This window comes from Hylobates moloch, unplaced genomic scaffold (genome assembly GCF_009828535.3).
Source record: "Hylobates moloch isolate HMO894 unplaced genomic scaffold, HMol_V3 SCAFFOLD_12, whole genome shotgun sequence".
Taxonomy (NCBI): Eukaryota; Metazoa; Chordata; class Mammalia; order Primates; family Hylobatidae; genus Hylobates; species Hylobates moloch.
In genome coordinates, this window is record NW_026652287.1 from 11677449 (window position 1) to 11697207 (window position 19759).

General features: G+C 47.8%; 1 protein-coding gene across 1 annotated transcript in view; it reads right to left on the reverse strand.

Moving 5' to 3' along the window:
* Positions 1-19759, reverse strand: part of P2RX7 (purinergic receptor P2X 7) — a 57698-nt gene that overhangs the window by 31010 nt on the left and 6929 nt on the right. The window contains exons 2-3 of the mRNA XM_032168495.2: positions 3841-4009; positions 2679-2747 (exon numbers count right to left, since the gene is read on the reverse strand). Coding sequence (XP_032024386.1) covers positions 2679-2747; positions 3841-4009 — 238 coding nt within the window. The remainder of the gene's footprint in view (positions 1-2678; positions 2748-3840; positions 4010-19759) is intronic.

Below are 19759 nucleotides of genomic sequence, written 5' to 3' on the forward strand. Positions count from 1 at the left end.
ATGGAAAGTTTACATTTTCATTATCAACTGGAGATGAATCTCAGGAAAGAAGAGAAATCAGTTTTATTTTGCTTTCCAAAAGGAATTCTAAAATTAAAAAAAAAACAGCATTAGTTTTGTTTTAATCTTCTCTTTTGTGATTGTTTCATGGATTAAAGATGGCCACAAATTCTTGGTCACTTTCCCCATTGAGAGGTGGAGTGTTTCCCCTACTTTCTGAAGCTGAGCCTGTGCTGTGACTGCAAAACCAATAGAAGCAGCAGAATGAATGCTGTTGCCAGTTCCAGGCCTAAGCCTTAAGGCCTGGAAGCTTCTATTTTTTTGTTTTGTTTTGAGGAAACTGAGCCACTATTAGAAAGTTTGACTACTCTGCTGGAGAGACAATGTGGACAGACCTTGAAGAGAGGTTAACTCTTAGGGGTTCCCAGAGAGGAAGAGATGTCTAGCTATCCCTGGGTGCCAATTGAGGCTCCAAGGGATGCCAACCCCAGCTGCCATCCGACTGCAGCTTCTTGAGAGATCCCTAGTGAGACCAGCAGAAGAACCACCCAGCTGAACTCAGTCAACCACTGAACTGTGAGAATTAATAAAATGCTTGTGTTAAGCCCACCACGATCAGGGTAGTTTGTTTTGCAGCCACAGATAACTGGAGCAATTATCTATTCATGTTGGTGTTTAACTGGGACTTGGTCATATTTACCAAGACAACCCGAGATAGAGGGGTGTTGATGGGCAGAGAGGAGGCGAATGCCCAATTAGACCAGCCCAAACCAGCCTGGAGCATAAGTTAAAATCCCAAAGAGTCACATGTGCTCTCTGGGCTGGTAGTGCCTCCGTGGAGCCTGTTGGGTTCCAGCCACTCTGCGTGACATCCTATCTGAGGAGTAACATGTCATTTGAATCATAACAACTGACATTCATTGAGTGCTTATAATGTACCATGCCTTGTTTTAAGCATGTCACAGGTATTCACTCATTTGTTTCAATGATCCGAACAGCTAGGTTTTGTTCTCAGCCCCATTTCACAGATGCACACAACTTGGCACAGAGAGGTGAAGAGTCACCTGCCTGAGGTCACGGAGCTAAGAAGTTTAGGTTTTGAACCTTTAGCAGTCTAGCTTCTGAGCCCAGGCTCTTAATCTCTGGGCTATCCTAACTCTTTTTCTTCCAAGTCTCAACAAGTCCAAAAGTGTCTTTATGTGTACATGGAGGTAGAGTGTGGTGTAGAGATGACCAAAGGATGGGACAAACGAGAAACAGGCCCCCAAACTGGATTGGAGACGGAACACTGCTGGGAAGGGAGACAGAAGGGAGGGCTTGGCTGGCCTGGCTGTCAGAGATTTCATCTGAGCAGCAGGGAAAGTTAAGGGGCGATGAGGACAAAACAAATGTAGAAAGCTCTCCTTTTAGAGGAAGCGTTACCAAGATAGACACCAAGGGAATGTTATCTTGGTTCTGCGTTTGGGTACAAATGATGGCAAAGACTGTACTCAAAGACAGCACTTTTGCCCAGAGGTCCTGGACACTCAGGAAGCTAGACCTTGTTGCCAGAGTGGGCCTGTAAGCAAAACCCCACCGGCAGGGCTGGTCCTGCTCATCAGTGGAGGATCTGGCTGGGTATCACCAGCGCTGCTGCAACCGTCAGTGTTGGAAATGGTCCCTGGTACAGCACAGTTACGTTATCTGAGAGGGGAGGCTGGGAGGTTGGGAGTTACAGGTAATGCCTAGCAGTAACACGCTGGTATAGATAAACTTAGAAGAAAAGCTGGTTTAAGAGCAGAGAGCAGGATGGTGAGGTAAAGAATAGGACAAATACAGTTTTTGTTTTGTTTTGTTTTTAGAGACAAGGTCTCACTATGTTGCCCAGGCTGGTCTTGAACTCCTGGGCTCCAGTGATTCTCCTGCCTTGGCCTCCCAAAGTGCTGAGATTATAGGTGTGAGCCACTGTGCCTAGCCCAGAATAAAACAAATATGATTTGATAGGGAAGAAGCTCTTCCAGAAAGAGGCAGCTCTTTGGAGAGGGCAAAGCCAAGTTGGGAAAGATTGTCTGGGGTGGTGGCAGGGAGTCATGGGGGCACATGCACATGATGGAGAGGCTGAGACTCTAAGAAGTGGATGAATGAGCAAGAGAGCTGTGTGCCAGGGTTTTCCAAGACCAGCCCTGCAGACAGTTCACTGTGAACCGTGGTAGGAGAAGCTGTGAGTGAGGACACTCAGGTCCTAACCCTGGCTTTGCCTGCAGCAAGCTGTGTGACCCTAGGGAAGTCACAACCTCTCTGAATCTGTGTCCTGGTTTGTAAAACGCCATTTTTCTCCTAAAGTCATTGTGAGCCTCAAATCAAATGTGAAATGTTGTGCAAATGCCAAGAATCACCATTGTCATAAGCTGCAAAGAGAGCCAGAGATAGAAAGAGCAGGGTTGCCATCTGCACGGGTCCCTAGTGCTAGAACCAGAGACTGAGGCAGGCAGACAAAGATCTGGTGGCCATGGAGAGACACTGCCATGTGTTCTCTCCCTTCCTCCACTCAGCCCAGCCCTACCCCACAAAAGAGACAGGTGCTCAGTAAATATATGTGGGCTCAAATACACCCCAGGTCCTCATTTCTGCTTCTTCCGACTTGTACCTCCCCCAGGAACTCTTACGACCTGACCCACCACTCCAGGTCCCCTCCTTACCTCTGGACACAACCGCTGCTCTTGGCCTTCTGTTTTGAGAAAGTTTGTCATCACGAAGAAAGAGTTCCCCTGTGGAGAAGGAGAGGCTAAGAAAGTGCAAGGCCTTTAAAAAGAGAACTACTTAATTATAATAATCCAGCTTGCTGGGCAAACCTCTCCACTTTTCTAAGCTTCTAGAAATCAGGATCTGTGGGCAACTTGGAATATGCTGAGGGCTTAATATCAAAGCTGGACGAGCAGCCCTGCTGAGCTGAGGGAGAGTGAAGGAGCATTTGCATGGGTTGAGGAGTCATTTACCAGTGCAATCTCAAAAGCAGCCTTTTCATGGTTTTTTTTTTTGCACAGTAAAATCTCATTAAATTGAAGCTCAAGAGACCTGGTGAGGCGAGGGTAGGGGAGCATACTTCATCGGAACACTGTTCAGATTTTCCCGGACTTTAATGAAAGGGCACTAGGGTATCCCACCAACTGAGTAATCACAGGATTTTAATGACCCACTGTTAGAAACAAACAGATAGCAGCTTGGGCTTTATGGGTTTTTGCAAAGCATTTTAGCTCCCCAGGCCACAAACATACCCCTTTGTTCCTCCTGCCCCCTTATCTGTTTTTTGGCCTCCTCAACCCTACTTTAATTTCTCCTTTTTGGCAATTCTGCTTTCATTTTCCCTGCTAGCAAATTTAGAAGTCACACGCCTTCTCTCAGTGACCAATGCCTTTCTTCTTTTTGTCATTTACGTCCTTTCTTTGAATGGTCTCCTGGAGTCGTTTTTGTTGATGAAATGCTACACAATCTAGAAGGGCTGGTACTCTTTGGTAGAAAGTTCTCTGTCCTTCTGAATCTAGGCAGACCTTGCTGGCTTGGTGGCTGTGCCTCTAAAAAGTTGCATATAAATCAAGCGTGAGTGAATCAAATCCTGTTTTCAATGCACCAGGACATGAGGCTATTTTGAGAAACCCTGTAGGACTTGATAAAGCAAAGAATCATCTCCTGGATCTCACCCAGTTTTGCAATTTTTAGGTTTTCTCAGTTGGGATGTTCACAGAGCTTTTAAAATAGGACCAGCGTTTTTTCTGGAGTGAGGCTTTAGATCCTGGGGGAAAGGAGCAAAGCCCTGGCGATGGTGACCAGCAACGAGCCTGGGAGATGCTACAAGGTGCTTACCTGCAAAGGAAAGGTGTAGTCTGCGGTGTCAAAGACACTGTGCACCAACTTCTTCACTCCGTTCTCCACGATCTCCTCTTTCACCTCTGCTATCCCCTTCACCTTGGTGTGCACAGAACTGATGACAGGCTCTTTCCGCTGGTACAGCTTGTCACTCACCAGAGCAAAGCTAAATGGCAGACATGGGAAAGCATAACAGGAGGCATAGCACAGCGGGTTGGGATGCAGGCGTTGGAGGATGCAGGCACTTCCGTTCCAATCCTAGCTCTGCTGCGTGACTTGCTTCCTTGTGACTTGTTTTCCCTCTCTGGACAATGGGAAGAATAGTCATACTTGCCTCATGGATTGTGAGGATGAAATGAGGGATGTCTGCAGACTCCTTTGCCCAGTATCTGGCACAGGTGAGCACTTGCTACAGGAAAGCTACTGCCCGCAATCCTATTCTTTAATATTCCCTAACACGGACCCTCATAGATAGGACAGCTTCTCAAGTCATAAAGTCCCGACCTGGTGGGTTCACCAGCTTTGTCTGGAGGCTCAGTAAGACATCAGCACCTTCCAGTCTAAGGCTGTATCTGGTGCATTTTCAGAAACACCCACCTGTTTTTATCAATAACATTGAAAATGGCAGCTGCACTCTCTCTCTCTCTCTCTTTTTTTTTTTTTTTTGAGACAGAGTTTTGCTCTTGTTGCCCAGACTGGAGTGCAATGGTGCGATCTCGGCTCACTGCAACTTCCACCTCCCAGGTTCAAGTGATTCTCCTGCCTCAGCCTCCCAAGTAGCTGGGATTACAGGCGTGAGCCATGCGCCCAGCCTCTCTTTTTTTTTTATTCCAGAGAAAGGGCCTTGCTCTGTCACCCATGCTGGAGGGCAGTGGCGTGATCGTAGCTCACTGCAGCCTCCAACTCCCGAGCTCAAGTTGATCCTCCCACCTCGGCCTCCTGAGTATCTGGAACTACGGGCATGTACCACCACGCTCAGCTAGTTTTTATTATTTTTTGTAGAGACGGGGGTCTCTTTATGTTGCCCAGGCTGGTCTCGAACCCTTGGCCTCAAGTGATCCTCCTGCCTGAGCCTCCCAACATGTTGTGGTTACAGGTATGGGCCACCACACCAGGCTGCAGAAGCTGCTCTTTATTGAGCACTTCATATGTGCCAAGTGCTCTACACGCACCATCTCCTTTAATCCTCACAACAGTAGGAGATAGTTACCAGGATTACCGGCATATGCCACTGCACCCAGCCCAAAGGGTTTGTTTTATTATGTTTTTTTGAGATGGAGTCTTGCTCTGTAGCCCAGGCTGGAGTGCAGTGGCGCCATCTCAGTTCACTGCAAACTCTGCCTGCTGGGCTCAAGTGATTTTCCTGCCTCAGCCTCCAGAGTAGCTGGGATTACAGGTGCATACCACCACACTTGGCTAATTTTTGCATTTTTAGTAGAGACAAGGTTTCGTCATGTTGGTCAGGCTGGTCTTGAATGCCCAACCTCAAGTGATCCACCCGCCTCAGCCTCCCAAAGTACTGGGATTACAGGTGTGAGCCACCGCACCCAGCCCTAAAGGGTTTGTTTTAAATGCTTTGTTTACTCATTCAGACTTTATTTATTTAGTCCCTTCTCTCTGCCCAGCTGCTGAGTGATATTAGCAAGTCTAAGATGCTGGCTGCCCTCTGTGAGCTGACCTTGGGAAGCTGAGACAGAGTGGGCCAAGCCTCAGTCCCAGCTGTTCTCCACCTTGGCTGTGTAAATCACCCAGGGAGCTTTCAAAATTGCAGGTCCCCAGTCCCATCCCTGGAGACTATGATTCCATGGGTTGGGGGAGTTATCCAGACACCCACATATTTTTTAAAAGTTCCCAAGTGATTCTAATGCATAGCCAGGGCTGAGAACCACTAGTAAGCTCCTGAAAAGACAGCTCAGATTTGACAATAGCAAGTACATTTGAAGAAGAGCATTCCCCATGGCCCAGCAATAAAACTCTTACATTTGTGCCCTAGAGAAACTCTTGTACATGTGCCGGGGGAGCTGTGGACAAGAATGTTTCTGCAGCATTGCTTGTAAGAGGGAAAGGAGGAAATAACCTAAATGTACTCAAACAACAAATGGATAAATAAATTGTTGGATTCATACAATGAGATGTTTTGAGCCAGGCACAGTGGCTCACGCCTGTAATCCCAGAACTCTGGGAGGCCGAGGCGGATGGATCACCTGAGGTCAGGAGTTCGAGGCCATCCTGGCCAATATGGTGAAACCTCGTCTCTACTAAAAATAAAAATTAGCTGGGTACGGTGGCGTGAGCCTGTAGTCCTACCTACTAGGGAGGCTGAGGCAGGAGAATCGCTTGAACATGGGAGATGGAGGTTCCAGTGAGCTGAGATCGCGCCACTGCACTCCAGCCTGGGCAACAAGAGCGAAGCTCCGTCTCAAAAAACAAAACAAAACAAAAAACAAAGAACAAAAATTAGCTGGGTGTGGTGGCACATGCCTGTAGTCCCAGCTACTCTGGAGGCCAAGGTGGGAGGATTGCTTGGGCCCAGGCGGTCAAGGCTATAGGAAGCTGTGATTGCACCCCTGTACTCCAGCCTGGGCAACAGAGTGAGACCCTGTCTCAAAAAATAATAATAAAATAATTTTTAAAAATGAGATGCTTTGCAGCAGTGAAAATGAATTGACTAGGCCTGATATAGTGGTTCACACCTGTAATCTCAGCATTTTGGGAGGCCAAGGCGGGTGGATCACTTGAGGTTAGGAGTTCAGGACTAGCCTGACCAACATGGTGAAGCCCTCTCTCTACTAAAAATACAAAAAATTAGCCGGGTGTGGTGGCATGCGCCTGTAATCCCAACTACTCAGGAGGGTGAGGCAGGAGAATCGTTTGAACCAGGGAGGTGGAGGTTGCAGGTGTCCAAGGTCACACTACTGCACTCCAGCCTGGGCAAGTAACATTGATGAACCCTGAAAACAGTATAATTTATGGCTGGAGTTCAAGCGATTCTCCTGCCTCAGCCTCCCAGGTAGGTGGGTAGCTGGTGCCACTACACCCAGCTAGGTCAAACAGACCAGTCACAAAAGGCCACATATTGTATGATTCCATTTATATGAAATATCCAGAATAGGTAAATCCACAGAGACAGAGAGTAGATTGGTCGTTGCAGGGGACAGAGTGGGGAGAAATGGGGAGTGACTCCTGAGGGGCATGGGGCATCCTTTTGGGGTGATGAAAATGTTCTGGAACTAGATAGATAGAGGTGGTGGTTGCACAGCCCGAAATGCCACTGAATTGTTCATGTTTACAGTGGTTAATTTAATGTTATGTGAATTTCACCCCAATACAAATTATATTTTTTACATATGTAGACATATATGTGCTATAGAAATATTAAGACAAACAAGGGAATTAAAAATGTCAAATTCAGGATTTCTTTTAGGCTGGGCGCCATGGCTCATGCCTATAATCCCAGCACTTTGGGAGGCCAAGGCAGGTAGATCATCTCAGGCCCTGGGTTTGAAACCAACCTGGCCAACATGGCAAAACCCCGTCTCTACTAAAAATACAAAAATTAGCCAGTTGTGGTGGTGTGTGCCTGTAGTCCCAGCTACTCCGGAGGCTGAGGCAGGAACCCGGGAGACAGAGGTTGCAGTGAGCCGAGATGGCGCCACTGCACTCCAGCCTGGGTGATAGAGTGAGACTCTGTCTCAAAAAGAAAAAAGAAAAGGATTTCATTTAGAGATGGAGTCTTGCTATGTTGCCCATGCTGGAACACAGTGGCTATTTCACAGGTGCAATCAGCACGCTACAGCCACAGACTCCTGGGCTCAAGTGATCTTCCCATCTCAGCCTCCTGAGTAGCTCGGGCTACAGGTGTAGCCACTGTGCCTGGCTGCAGGATGTTTATAAAGCGAAAGGAAAGAGAATGGGATGAAGGATGAGTTTGCAGGGAGCAAAACTGGATTAGTAATGCTTTATTTCTTAAGTTGGATGGTGGTACATGGGTGTTATATTATTCACAATACATTTTAGTATTTCTATAACATTTATTTATTACTTATTTGAGATGGAGCCTCACTCTGTTGCCAAGGCTGGAGTGCAATGGTGCGATCTCAGCTCACTGCAACCTCTGCCTCCCAGGTTCAAGTGAGTCTCCTGCCTCAGCCTCCCAAGTAGCTGGGATTACAGGCACCCACCATCATGCCCAGCGAATTTTTGTATTTTTAGTAGAGACGGGGTTTCTCCATGTTGGTCAGGCTGGTCTTGAACTCCTGACCTCAGGTGATCCACCCGCCTTGGCCTCCCAAAGTGTTGGGATTACAGGCATGAGCCACTGCACACAGCCAACATTTATTTAAAAAGAAGGATTTTCTAGAAAGATGTTGGGGTAAGATACCCAGATTTGAGACCCAATCAGCACATACAAGACATAGCTATTAAATAGAATTCCATAGACAAATATGATAACTCTTGCTCATTAATACATTTCAGCCCAGCATCCCAACACATACATGGTGCGTGCAGCGCTTTCTCATGCTGAATGTTGCAACGTTCTCCTGGAACAACACTGGGTCATGTGACCCACCATTTGGGAAGCTCAGTTCTGATCTCTCATGTTCATCCTACAATGTGCAACATATGATCGATCAGCCTTAATGGAATCAGGCCCTCTCCTAAACAGAAAACCTGTCTCTGTGTCATCATGAACATGTAAATTTTAAGAATTAAAATGCTTCAGAGCTGCGTCAAAGACAAAAAGGAAATGAAAGCGAGTTTGCACACTTTACCTGTCGGGGGGATCCTGTGATCATGAAAGTGAGTTGTAGTGTCCTCCCTTTGGAAAGAAGGTGCTAATGATCATCCCAGAAATAGTCTCCCAACCTTGCTTGGTGACTAAGGCAAGCCATGTCACCCCTCCAGGTGGTAGGTTTAATCCCTGAATGAAGAGAGAGCTCCCAGCCTCCCCAATCCCCATGACCTTTTTGTTCTAAGAGGCTATAATGTTATGCATTCTGTAGAAGGCAAAGCCACTGGTGCCTGGAGCTAACGGGAGTGTGAAGAACCTAGGGATTTCACTGGGCCGGGGAGGATGGGTAAGTTGTGGGGGTGTGGTGGTGTGCGCCTATAGTCACAGCTACTTGTTAGACCGAGGTAGGAGGATCCCTTGAGCCCAGGAGATCAAGACAAGCCTGGGCAACACAGTGAGACTCCAGTCTCTAAAACAGAAGAACAAAGCTGGAAAGATTTTGGGAAGTAGAAGAGAGCTAATGGGAGAGAAGCCAGGGCCAAATTTCATCTTGAATTGTAGCTCCCATAATTTCCATGTGTTGTGGGAGGGACCTGGTGGGAGATAATTGAATCATGGGGACGGTTCCCCCATACTGTTCTCGTGGTAGTGAATAGGTCTCATGGGATCTGATGGTTTTATAAGAGATTTCTTCTTTTGCTTGGTTGTCATTCACTTTTTGCCTGCCACCATGTAAGACATGACTTTCGCCCTCTGCCTTGATTGTGAGGCTTCCCCAGCCATGTGGAACTGTGGGCCCATTAAACCTCTTTCCTTTGTAAATTACCCGGTCTTGGGTATGTCTTTATTAGCAGCATGAGAACAGACTAATACAGCCATCAAGGGGCACTCACAGGCAAGTCTGGCTGAGGAGGAGCCCTGGAGTGGCAGGGAAATAAGGATGGAGGGTGAGGTTGGGCCCATGGGACCCTCAGGCTGCTTGCTCTGGACCCACCAGATGGAGATGAAGGTGCCCACCATTAAGTCGTTCTTCAGAGTCTCAGTCCACATGCTCTGAATATGAGTGACTGTCACAGACTTACACTGGCATTGCAGGTGGGATGGGCCCCATGCCAGCATGGTTAGATTGTTCTTCAAGCTCTGCAGGGAGGACCTCGCTTTCAGCAAAGTTCCTCTCCGTCTTATAGCCCCTGGGCTTCCAGAGCAAAGGTAACATCAAAGGGCTGAGCCCCCAAAGTATATCCCTTGTATCTCTTAGCTCACGCTCAACCCAAGCCAACAGACATCTTCATGGACCCCTAAAGCATGGTAGCTCCAGGCACTGTGCCTGCAGTGCGGCACACAGAAGCTTGGCGTACAGCCTCTGAATCTTTTATTTAAAATCCCAAGAGAACTGATCAGGCTCATCGCTGGTCCACCTGGCCATGGTTGGGGCTCAGCAAGGGGCAAGGACCCAAGAGATGCTCTGAGAAGAAAGTTGGGGAGAGCCAGCACCCCCAGGGCAAGTTAAATCCCGATTGTATTAGTTTCTGGTTGTTGCTCTAACAAATTACCACAAACTTAGTGGCTTTCAACAACACTAATTTATTCTTTTGCAGTTTTGGGGGGTCAGACTCCTAAAGTCAGTCTAACAGGGTAAAAATCAAGGGTTAAAAAGAAAAAATATAAATTAAGATCACAGCTTGGTGCGGTGACCCACGCCTGTAATTCCAGCACTTTGGGAGGCTGAGGTAGGTGGATAATTTGAGATCAAGAGTTTGAGACCAGCCGGGGCAACATGGCGAAACCCCATTTCTACTAAAAAGGCAAAAATTAGCTAAGTGCAGTGGTGGGTGCCTATAATTCCAGCTACTTGGGAGGCTGAGGTGGGAGAATCGTTTGAACCTGGGAGGCGGAGGTTGCAGTGAGCCAAGATTATGCCATTGCACTCCAGCCTGGGTGACAGAGCAAGACTCTGTCTCAAAATAAATAAATAAATAAATAAATAAATAAATAAATAAATAAGATCCCAGCCCAAGTCATTCCCATAGGCAATGGGAGTGTCTTCTAGATATCTCTTTATGTGCACACCTAGACACACAAATAGATATACTGATGTTACAAACGTGGCTGCAAGCTGTTTTGTAATTTATCTTTATTCAATAATATGTTATTCTTTCTATGACAGTAAAGATATATCTGTGATAAAGATAGATCTGTGATACACAGTCATTTTCCGTGGCTAAAGAGTATCTTAGTGTTTAGATTGAACATATGAAATGGCCCATTTTGGCTGGGCGCGGTGGCTCACGCATGTAATCCCAGAACTCTGGGAGGCCAAGGCAGGCAGATCACTTGAGGCCAGGAGTTCAAGACCAGTCTGGCCAACATGGTGGAAACCCCATCTCTACTAAAAATACAAAAATTAGCTGGGCGTGGTGGTGCACACCTGTAATCCCAGCTACTTGGGAGGCTGAGGCAGGAGAATCGCTTGAACCTGGAAGGTGGAGGTTGCAGTGAGCCAAGATCGTGCCACTGCACTTCAGCCTGGTGACAGACTGAGACTGTCTCAAGACAAACAAACAAACAAAAAAACTGCCCATTTTGCATTTTGTAGGCCATAGCTATAGAATATAGGCATTTCCATATGGTTCAAGCTAAAAGGTACATTGTGATAATTTGTCAACCAGCCTCCAGGTTGGATATTTGCTGGAACCTTTGTTCAATTTTCCCAATTATAAACATCTTTTGGTAACCCTAATATAATTCTTACTATGTGCCAACCACTCTTCTAAGTCCATTTTGCTAACATATATTAACTCTTTCAATCCTTACTCTCCCCCACTAAAAAGAAAAACAAAAAAACAAAAACAAAAAACCAATTCTATAAGGAAGGTACTAGCATTACCCCCACCTAATAGCTGAATAAATGGTGGCATGAATGAAGTGAGAAGCTTGTCCAAGGTCACATGGTAAACAGCAGCACCAGCTCCAAACACAGCCATGTGGCTTCACGGCCTCAGCTCTCTTAAATGCTACAGTAAATGGAATTCTTTTTCGAATTTCCTTTTCAAACGTTCATTGCTGGTGTGAAAAAAAACAACAACACACAATTAAATTTTGTGTGTTGATCTTGTTCCTTGCAACTTGACTGAATTGGTTTATTTGCTCTATCTAATAGTTTTCTTGTGAATTCTTTGGGATTCTCCCCATATGGGATTGTGCCACCTGTGACTACAGATAGTTTTACTTCATCCTTTACCATCTGGATGCCTTTTATTGCTTTTTCTTGCCTAATTGCTCTGGCTAGAACTTCCAGTACAATGTTGAACGGCAGCGGTGAAAGCGGGCATCCTTGTCCTGTTCCTGATCTCAGGGAGATGCACTCAGGCTGTGCTCCCAAACACTGTGCTCACTGTCTGTCCACCCCGCATTCATGTTGCCAGGAATCCCTGCACAAGCTTCTTCTCACACCTAAGACATTAAGTCCATAGGACAACTTCTGGGTCAAAGGGTGTGCACATTTTATATCCGAGTTCATTTTCCCAAATCACAAAAGCTTAAACCATTTCATGCTTCTATCAGCAAAGCAAGAGTGTGCACACTGCCTCTTCAGAGGGGCTTGGCCCAGCTCAATGGCTCACGTCTGTAATCCCAGCGCTTTGGGAAGCTGAGGTGGGCGGATCACTGGAGGTCAGGAGTTCAAGACCAGCCTGGCCAACATGGTGAAACCCCGTCTCTACTAAAAATACAAAAATTAACCAGGCATGGCGATGTGTGCCTGTAATCCCAGCATTCGGGAGGCTGAGGCAGGAGAATCACTTGAAACCAAGAGGCAGAGGTTGCAGTGAGCTGAGATCGTGCCATGCCCTCCAGCCTGGGCAACAGAGTGAGACTCCATCTCAAAAAAAAAAAAGAAAAAAAAAAAGAAAAAAAAAAAAAAGAGGCTTGACAAATAAGAGGATGGTCATGTGAACTTGGCTGGGACAGTAGAGGGTCTGGTCACCAGGCCGGGAGCACAGCGCCTGTAGGATGGGAGCTGTGAGTCTGAAGAAGAGGACAGACATAGTAGCAGTGTGCAGCCATTTGAGGAGTAGAAGAGGGACACAAGGCAGAACTCTAACCAAAGGCGAAAGTTACAGGGAGATAGATTGTGGCTCAATATAAGGAAGAAATGTCTAACAGGGCAGTCCTAGAGCAGAACGAGCTTTCCTTGTGGTTGCTGCTGGTGATGGTGAGGAAGATGACGATGATAATTTTCATTTACCCCATCAACTTCCCTTTCTCTACTGTCCCATTTCCATCTGCATTTAAACATCATTTCTCATCTTAAAAATGCCTCCCCTCCCCAGCTTAATCCATCCTACCACCACTCCATGCCTCTCTTCTTTATAGCCAAGTCCCTTGAAAGAGTGAGTCACCAGGCCGGGTACAGTGGCTCACGCCTGTAATCCCAGCACTTTGGGAGGCTGAGGCAGGTGGATCAAGAGGTCAGGAGTTTGAGACCAGCCTGGCCAATATGGTGAAACCCCATCTCTACTTAAAATACAAAAAATTAGGCGGGTGTGGTGGCGCATGCCTGTAATCCCAGCTACTTGGAAGGCTGAGGCAGGAGAATCACTTGAACCCAGGAGGCAGAGGTTGTGGTGAGTGGAGATCACACCATCACACTCCAGCCTGGGCGACAGAGGAAGACTGAGTCTCAAAAAAAAAAAAAAAAAAGAAAGGGGGTGGGGGGGGGGGGGAGGCACAGCATTAGGAGATATACCTAATGCTAAATGACGAGTTAATGGGTGCAGCACACCAACATGGCACATGGATACATATGTAACAAACCTGCACATTGTGCACATGTACCCTAAAACTTAAAGTATAATAATAATAAAGAAAGAAAGAAAGAAAGAAAGAAAGAAAGAAAGAAAGAAAGAAAAGGGTGAGTCATCACATCCACTTCCACATCTCAATTCACTCACTCCTCTACCCACTCCAGTCTGGCTCCCACCCCCATCCCTTCTCTAAAGCCTCTCTTGCCAAGTAAACAACAACATCATTGTCACTAAATCCAATAGATACACCACGGACCTGACCTTCCTGGAACTGTCAGCAGCAGTTGACAGTGACTGTGACCATGCCCCACTTCCCTCGCCTCCTTCCCTTAGCTTGCAGGAGTCCACTTGTGCCTGACTTTCATTGGATCGCCATGGCGACTCCTCAGAATCTTTTGGGGACTTCTGCGCTCCCACCCCTTAAAGGTTAGCACTCCTCGGGGGCATGTTCTAGGCCCTTTTGCTTCCTCATCTACATCTTCTCTTGCTGGTCAGTTGCAGCTTCTTCCAGGGTTCTGGTTGCCGTCTATATGCTGGTGATATAGAAACCTACATCTCAGCTCCAGATTCATATATCCAACCATCCATTCAACATCTCCATTTGTACATTCCATAGACACCTCAAACTCAATGCCTTCAGTCCTGACCTCATCTTCCACCCCAAATTGGCTGTTTCTCCTGCATTTCCTATCCCAGCAAGTTATTCCAGTACCCATCAGTTGCCCAAGCCAGAAGCATGGCGCACTCCTTGACTCATCCTCTCCCTCTTGTCCACTCACCCATTCAGTTGCCAAATCCTACTGTTTCACTTCCTAATATGCTCAAATTCATCTGCTTCTCTCCTCTGCCTCTATCACCTCCTCAGTCCAGGTCACCATCAGCTCTCAGATCTGGACGTCCCAATAGTCTCCTAAATGCCCTCCCTTCCTCCAGTCTCACCCTGTCCCCTCTACTCTCTACACTGCAATACTTTAGTGAGAGCATAGACTCTGGAGTGAGGTTCACTCTCAGCTCTATTGCTTACTGACTACACGACCTTGGGTAAGTGACTTAATCTTTCTGAGTCATTGTTTCTTCTTCTGTAATAAGAGGATATTAGGGCTGGGTGCAGTGGCTCATGCCTGTAATTCCAGAACTTTGGGAGGCCAAGGCGGGTGGCTCATTTGAGGTCAGGAGTTCGAGACCAGCTTGGCCAACATGGTGAGACCCCATCTCTACTAAAAGTACAAAAATTAGCCAGATGTGTTGGTGCACGTCTGTAATCTCAGCTACTCAGGAAGCTGAGGTAGGAGAATCGCTTGAATCCGGAAGGTAGAGGTCAAAGCGAGGCGAGATCATACCACTGCACTCCAGCCTGGGTGACAGAGCGAGACTCTGACTGCCCCGCAAAACAAGAGGATATTAGTATTCTATTGGGCAGGGTTTCCAGTTCTAAACAACAGAACTCACTCTGCTGAGTTTAAGAAGAAAGATTGTCCAGAAAAGACAAATACCCAGAGGCAGAGAATAGACTCATGGTTACCTGGGTTGAGCAACCACCAGGAGGGAGTAGGAGTGGGGAGTGACTCTTAGCGGGTGTGAGGGCTCTTCCTGGGCTGATGAAATGTTCTGAAACCGGATTGTGATGATGGTTGCACGACTTGGTAAATTTACTAAAAGTCATTGAAATGTATATTTAAAACCGGTGATTTTATGATATGTAAGTTATACCTCAAAAAAGTTGTAAAAAGAGACTTTCTTTTTTTGAGATGGAGTCTCACTCTGCCACCAGGCTGGAGTGCAATGGCATGACCTCGGCTCACTGCAACCTCTGCCTCCTGAGTTCAAGCGATTCTTCTGCCTCAGCCTCCCGAGTAGCTGGGATTATATAGGTGCCTGCCACCACGCCCAGCTAATTTTTGTATTTTTAGTAGAGACGGGGTTTCACCATGTTGGTCAGGCTGGGCTCGAACTCCTGACCTCAGGTGATCCACCCACCTCGGTCTCCCAGAGTTCTGGGATTACAGACGTGAGCCACTGTGCCTGGCCAATATTATTTTTTTTTGAGATAGGGTCTCACTCTGTCACCCAGGCTGGAGTGCAGTGGCACAAACACAGCTCACTGCAGCCTCAACCTCCCAGGATCAAGCAATCCTCCCACCTCAGCCTTCCCAGTAGCTGGGACTACAGGCATGCAGCACCATGCCTGGTTAATTTTTTTTTCTGAGATGGACTTTCGCTCTGTCGCCCAGGCTGGAGTGCGGCAGAGTGATCTCAGCTCACTGCACCCTCTGCCTCCCAGGTTTAAGTGATTCTCCTGTCTCGGCCTGCCAAGTAGCTGGGATTACAGGCACCTGCCACCACATCTGGGTAATTTTTTTTTTTTTTTCTAGTAGAGATAGACTTTCACCATGTTGGCCAGGCTGGTCTTGAATGAACTGCTGACCCCAAGTGATCTGCCCACCTGGGCCTCCCAAATGCTGGGATTACAGACGTGAGCCACCGTGCCCAGCCATTTTTTTTTTTTTTTTTTGAGATGAAGTCTCACTCTGCCCCCTATGCTGGAGTGCAGTGGCATAATCTCAGCTCGCTGCAGTCTCTGCCTCCCAGGTTCTACCGATTCTTTTGCCTCAGTCTCCTGAGTAGCTGGGACCAGAGGCGCGAGCCCAGCTAACTTTTGTATTTTTAGTAGAGACAGGGTTTCACCATGCTGGCCAGGCTGGTCTTGAACTCCTGACCTCAAGTGATCCACCTGTTTCAGCCTCCCAAAGTGTCGAGATTACAGGCATGAGCCACTGCACCCAGCCAAAGTTAACGATTTTGAGATGGCGAGATGACCCTGTGTCATCCAGGTGGGCCCTAAGTGACATTACATGCGTTCTTATAAGAGAGAGGCAGAAGGAGATTTGACACACACACAAAGAGGAGAAGGCCATGTGAAAACAGGGCAGAGAGGTCTGAAGATGCTGGCCTTGGCTGGGCACAGCAGCTCCCGCCTGTAATCCCAGCACTTTGGGAGGCCAACGCAGGAGGATCACTTGAGCCCAGGTGTTCAAGACCAGCCTGGGCAAGATGGTGAGACTCCATGATATGGTAGAGTTGACCTGACCCAATCACATGAGCCCCTTAAAAGAAGACAGTGTTCTTCTTCTGGACCCAGGAGAGAAGTCAGAGATTTGAAGCATGAGGACAATGTGTTATGTCATAGCAGGCTTGGAGATGGAGAGGACCACGTGGCAGGGAATGTGGGAGGACATCAGAATCTGAGAGTAGCCCCAGGCTGACAGCCAGCGAGAAGCAGATCTCAGTCCTGCAGCCTCAAGGGATTGAATTTTGCCAACAACAAAAATGAGTTTGGAAGTGAATTTTCCCCAGAGTCTCCAGGCAGGAACTCAGCCTGCTGACGTCTTGATTTAGGCCTGTGGGACTGTGTTAGTTTCCACTGCTGTGTAACAAAAAGAAACTAATACAGCCTCAGACACCCCTCATTCCATAGGGCAGCTCACAGTCTGCAGAGGGACAGAGTGGGGCCCTCTAAGGCATGGGGTCCAAGGAAGGGGATCCCCTATTGTATGGGTCAAAGGGCAGTACTTCCCTCCATTCCTGAATTTGAATTCTGTGCACACCCAGCATCCAGTGTTATTCCTTGTGTATCAAAGTGTTGCCTGGGGCATATGTTTGGAAAGCTTGGGTCTCCTGTTGTGTCCTAGCTGCAAGGGAAGCTGGGACATTCAACTGTGACATGGATTAGGGGAGTGGAACTCATAACACAGAGCGTTCCCGAAACATGGTTAGGCTGTTCAGGTCATGATCACCCACTCCCACAACCAATCTTCCAGGATTATGTAGGAGAATCAAACAGGCCAACACACATCACATGCTAAGAACAGAACCTGGCACATGCTAAGTCCTCAGCAGTACTCAGTAGGTGTTATATTTCAAGCAGAATGATCTCTCTAAAATGAAAATATGAGCATAAAACCCTTCATGTTTTCTGTTACGTTTGAATATTTTCTAATAAGATGCTGGGGGCTGGGGGACAGCTCTCCACGCTTTCTCAGTGCCTGCTGGATGCAGCACAAGGCACTCCATGATCTGGCCCCTGCCGTCTTCCCTAGCCCCACCTCGGCCTCGCCTTCTCTGCCACTGTACCGGCCAGCTGTGGGCCTGTAAAAAAGCCAGACAAACTGCTCCTTCCTCTTCCCAGCACTGTGCTACCCATGCAGCAGGACTGGGAAGCTCCAGCCCAGGGTGGGAGGCTGGACTGGGGCAGCATCCCTGGAGGCCTGCGGGTGCAGGAGAGAAGCCTCCATCATTACCCCTTGAAACAAGAAAATCAGACATGGAGGCAGCTTTTCATAAGGCCACAGCCATTCATTTGAAAGAATCATGCTTATCTTTTGACATGATGTGCTTCCAGCTATTTTGGTGTTTTGGTGTTAGACATGAAAAAAAGGATGTGGATAGATGGTAGTAGGCAGGTGTTTTTTGTTTTTTTTTTTTGAGATGGAGTCTCGCTCTGTCGATCTCGGCTCACTGCAAGCTCTGCCTCCCAGGTTCACGCCATTCTCCTGCCTCAGCCTCCTGAGTAGCTGGGACTACAGGTGCCCGCCACCACGCCCAGCTAATTTTTTGTATTTTTAGCAGAGACGGGATTTCACTGTTAGCCAGGATGGTATCGATCTCCTGACCTCGTGATCCACCCGCCTTGGCCTCCCAAAGTGCTGGGATTACAGGCGTGAGCCACTGCGCCCGGCCGTAGGCAGGTGTTTTAATTGCTTGCCTGATATTATTTATTTATTTATTTATTTATTTATTTATTTATGGGGTCTCGCTCTGTAGCCTAGGCTGGAGTGCAATGGTACGATTTAGGCTCACTGCAACCTCTGCCTCCCAGGTTCAAGTGATTCTCCTGCCTTGGCCTCCCAAGTAGATGGGATTACAGGCTTGTGCCACCATACCTGGCTAATTTTTGTATTTTTAGTAGCGATAGGATTTCGCCATGTTGACCAGGCTGGTCTTGAACTTCTGACCTCAGGTGATCCACCTGCCTCAGCCTCCCAAAGTGTTGGGATTACAGGCGTGAGCCACCACGCCTGGCCCTTTATTTATTATTTTTTATTACATATATATTTTAAGACAGGGTCTCAGTCAGTCACACAGGCGAGGGTGCAGTGGCGTGATCACAGCTCACGGCAGTGTCCACCTCTGCCTGGCCTCCTTCACAGTGCTGTGTTAGTCCTCAAGCCTCTCCTTGGTCTTCTTCAAGTTGGTAAAAGGCATCATCTTCCCTCAGGAATCTAGAGCCATCTTTCACCTCCTAGCAAATCTGTCATTTCTGCCTCCAAAACACATCCCAGCTTTGTCCCCCTCTCTCCAGCTCCGCCAGCCCGTTCTAGCCCAAGCCTCCATCTCCTTGCATCTGGCGACCCCAGGAACCTTCTCACTGGTCCCTCACTGTCACTTATCCCACCACACTCTATGCTCTGCACAGTGGCCCATGAGGCTTCTAGAAAAATGAGTGAGATGGTTTCACTTCTCAGCATAAAACTTTTCAGTGGCCTCCCATGGCACTGAAAATCAAATAGCAACTCTTCCCCTGACCTGCCCTCAGCTGCGGCTGCTCCCTCCTCTCTCCCCAGGTTCTGGGATATGCTGTCCTTGCTGTTCCTCTTGTGTTTCCAGATCTTTGCATTTACTGTTCTCTTCGTACCGTGTGTCACGTGGCTGGATTCTTCTCCTCCTACGGGGTCACTTCCTGAACTGGGTTATCTCTGACCTTCCGCTCAAGCTCTAGCACATTACCCAGGTGTCAAGGGTGGGATGAGAATGTGGCAGACCTCCTGCTTCTACTTCTCTGAAGACAGTCAGGGGCAGGCTGGGTGCAGTGGCTCACGCCTGTAATCTCAGCATTTTGGGAAGCCAAGGCAGACGGATCGCTTGAGGCCAGGAGTTCGAGACCAGCCTAGCCAACACGGCAGAACCCAATCTCTACTAAAAATACAAAAATTATCTGGGTGTGGTGGCGCGTGCATGTAGTCCCTACTAGGGAGGCGAGGCAGGAGAATCGCATGAACCCAGGAGGTGGGAGTTGCAATGGGCCAAGATTGTGCCACTGCACTCCAGTCTGGGTGACAGAGGGAGACCCTGTCTCAAAAAAAAAAAAAAAAAAAAAAAAAGGTCAGGATCAGAGGGGCCATGCTTGGGTTGGATTTGGATTTGCTCCTGCTGGCATCTGGGGCCTCCCCAGCCTCTGTGCTGGGCTCACTTCTACTCAGCTGGAGGAGGCCCAGACTCACAGGTTTGTGGCCATCCACTGGGAAACAGGTGTCCAGCCAGGAGCTCCATTTTAACAGCCACAAACTAGCATAGCAGCACCATCTCCACGGTGACTGCCAGC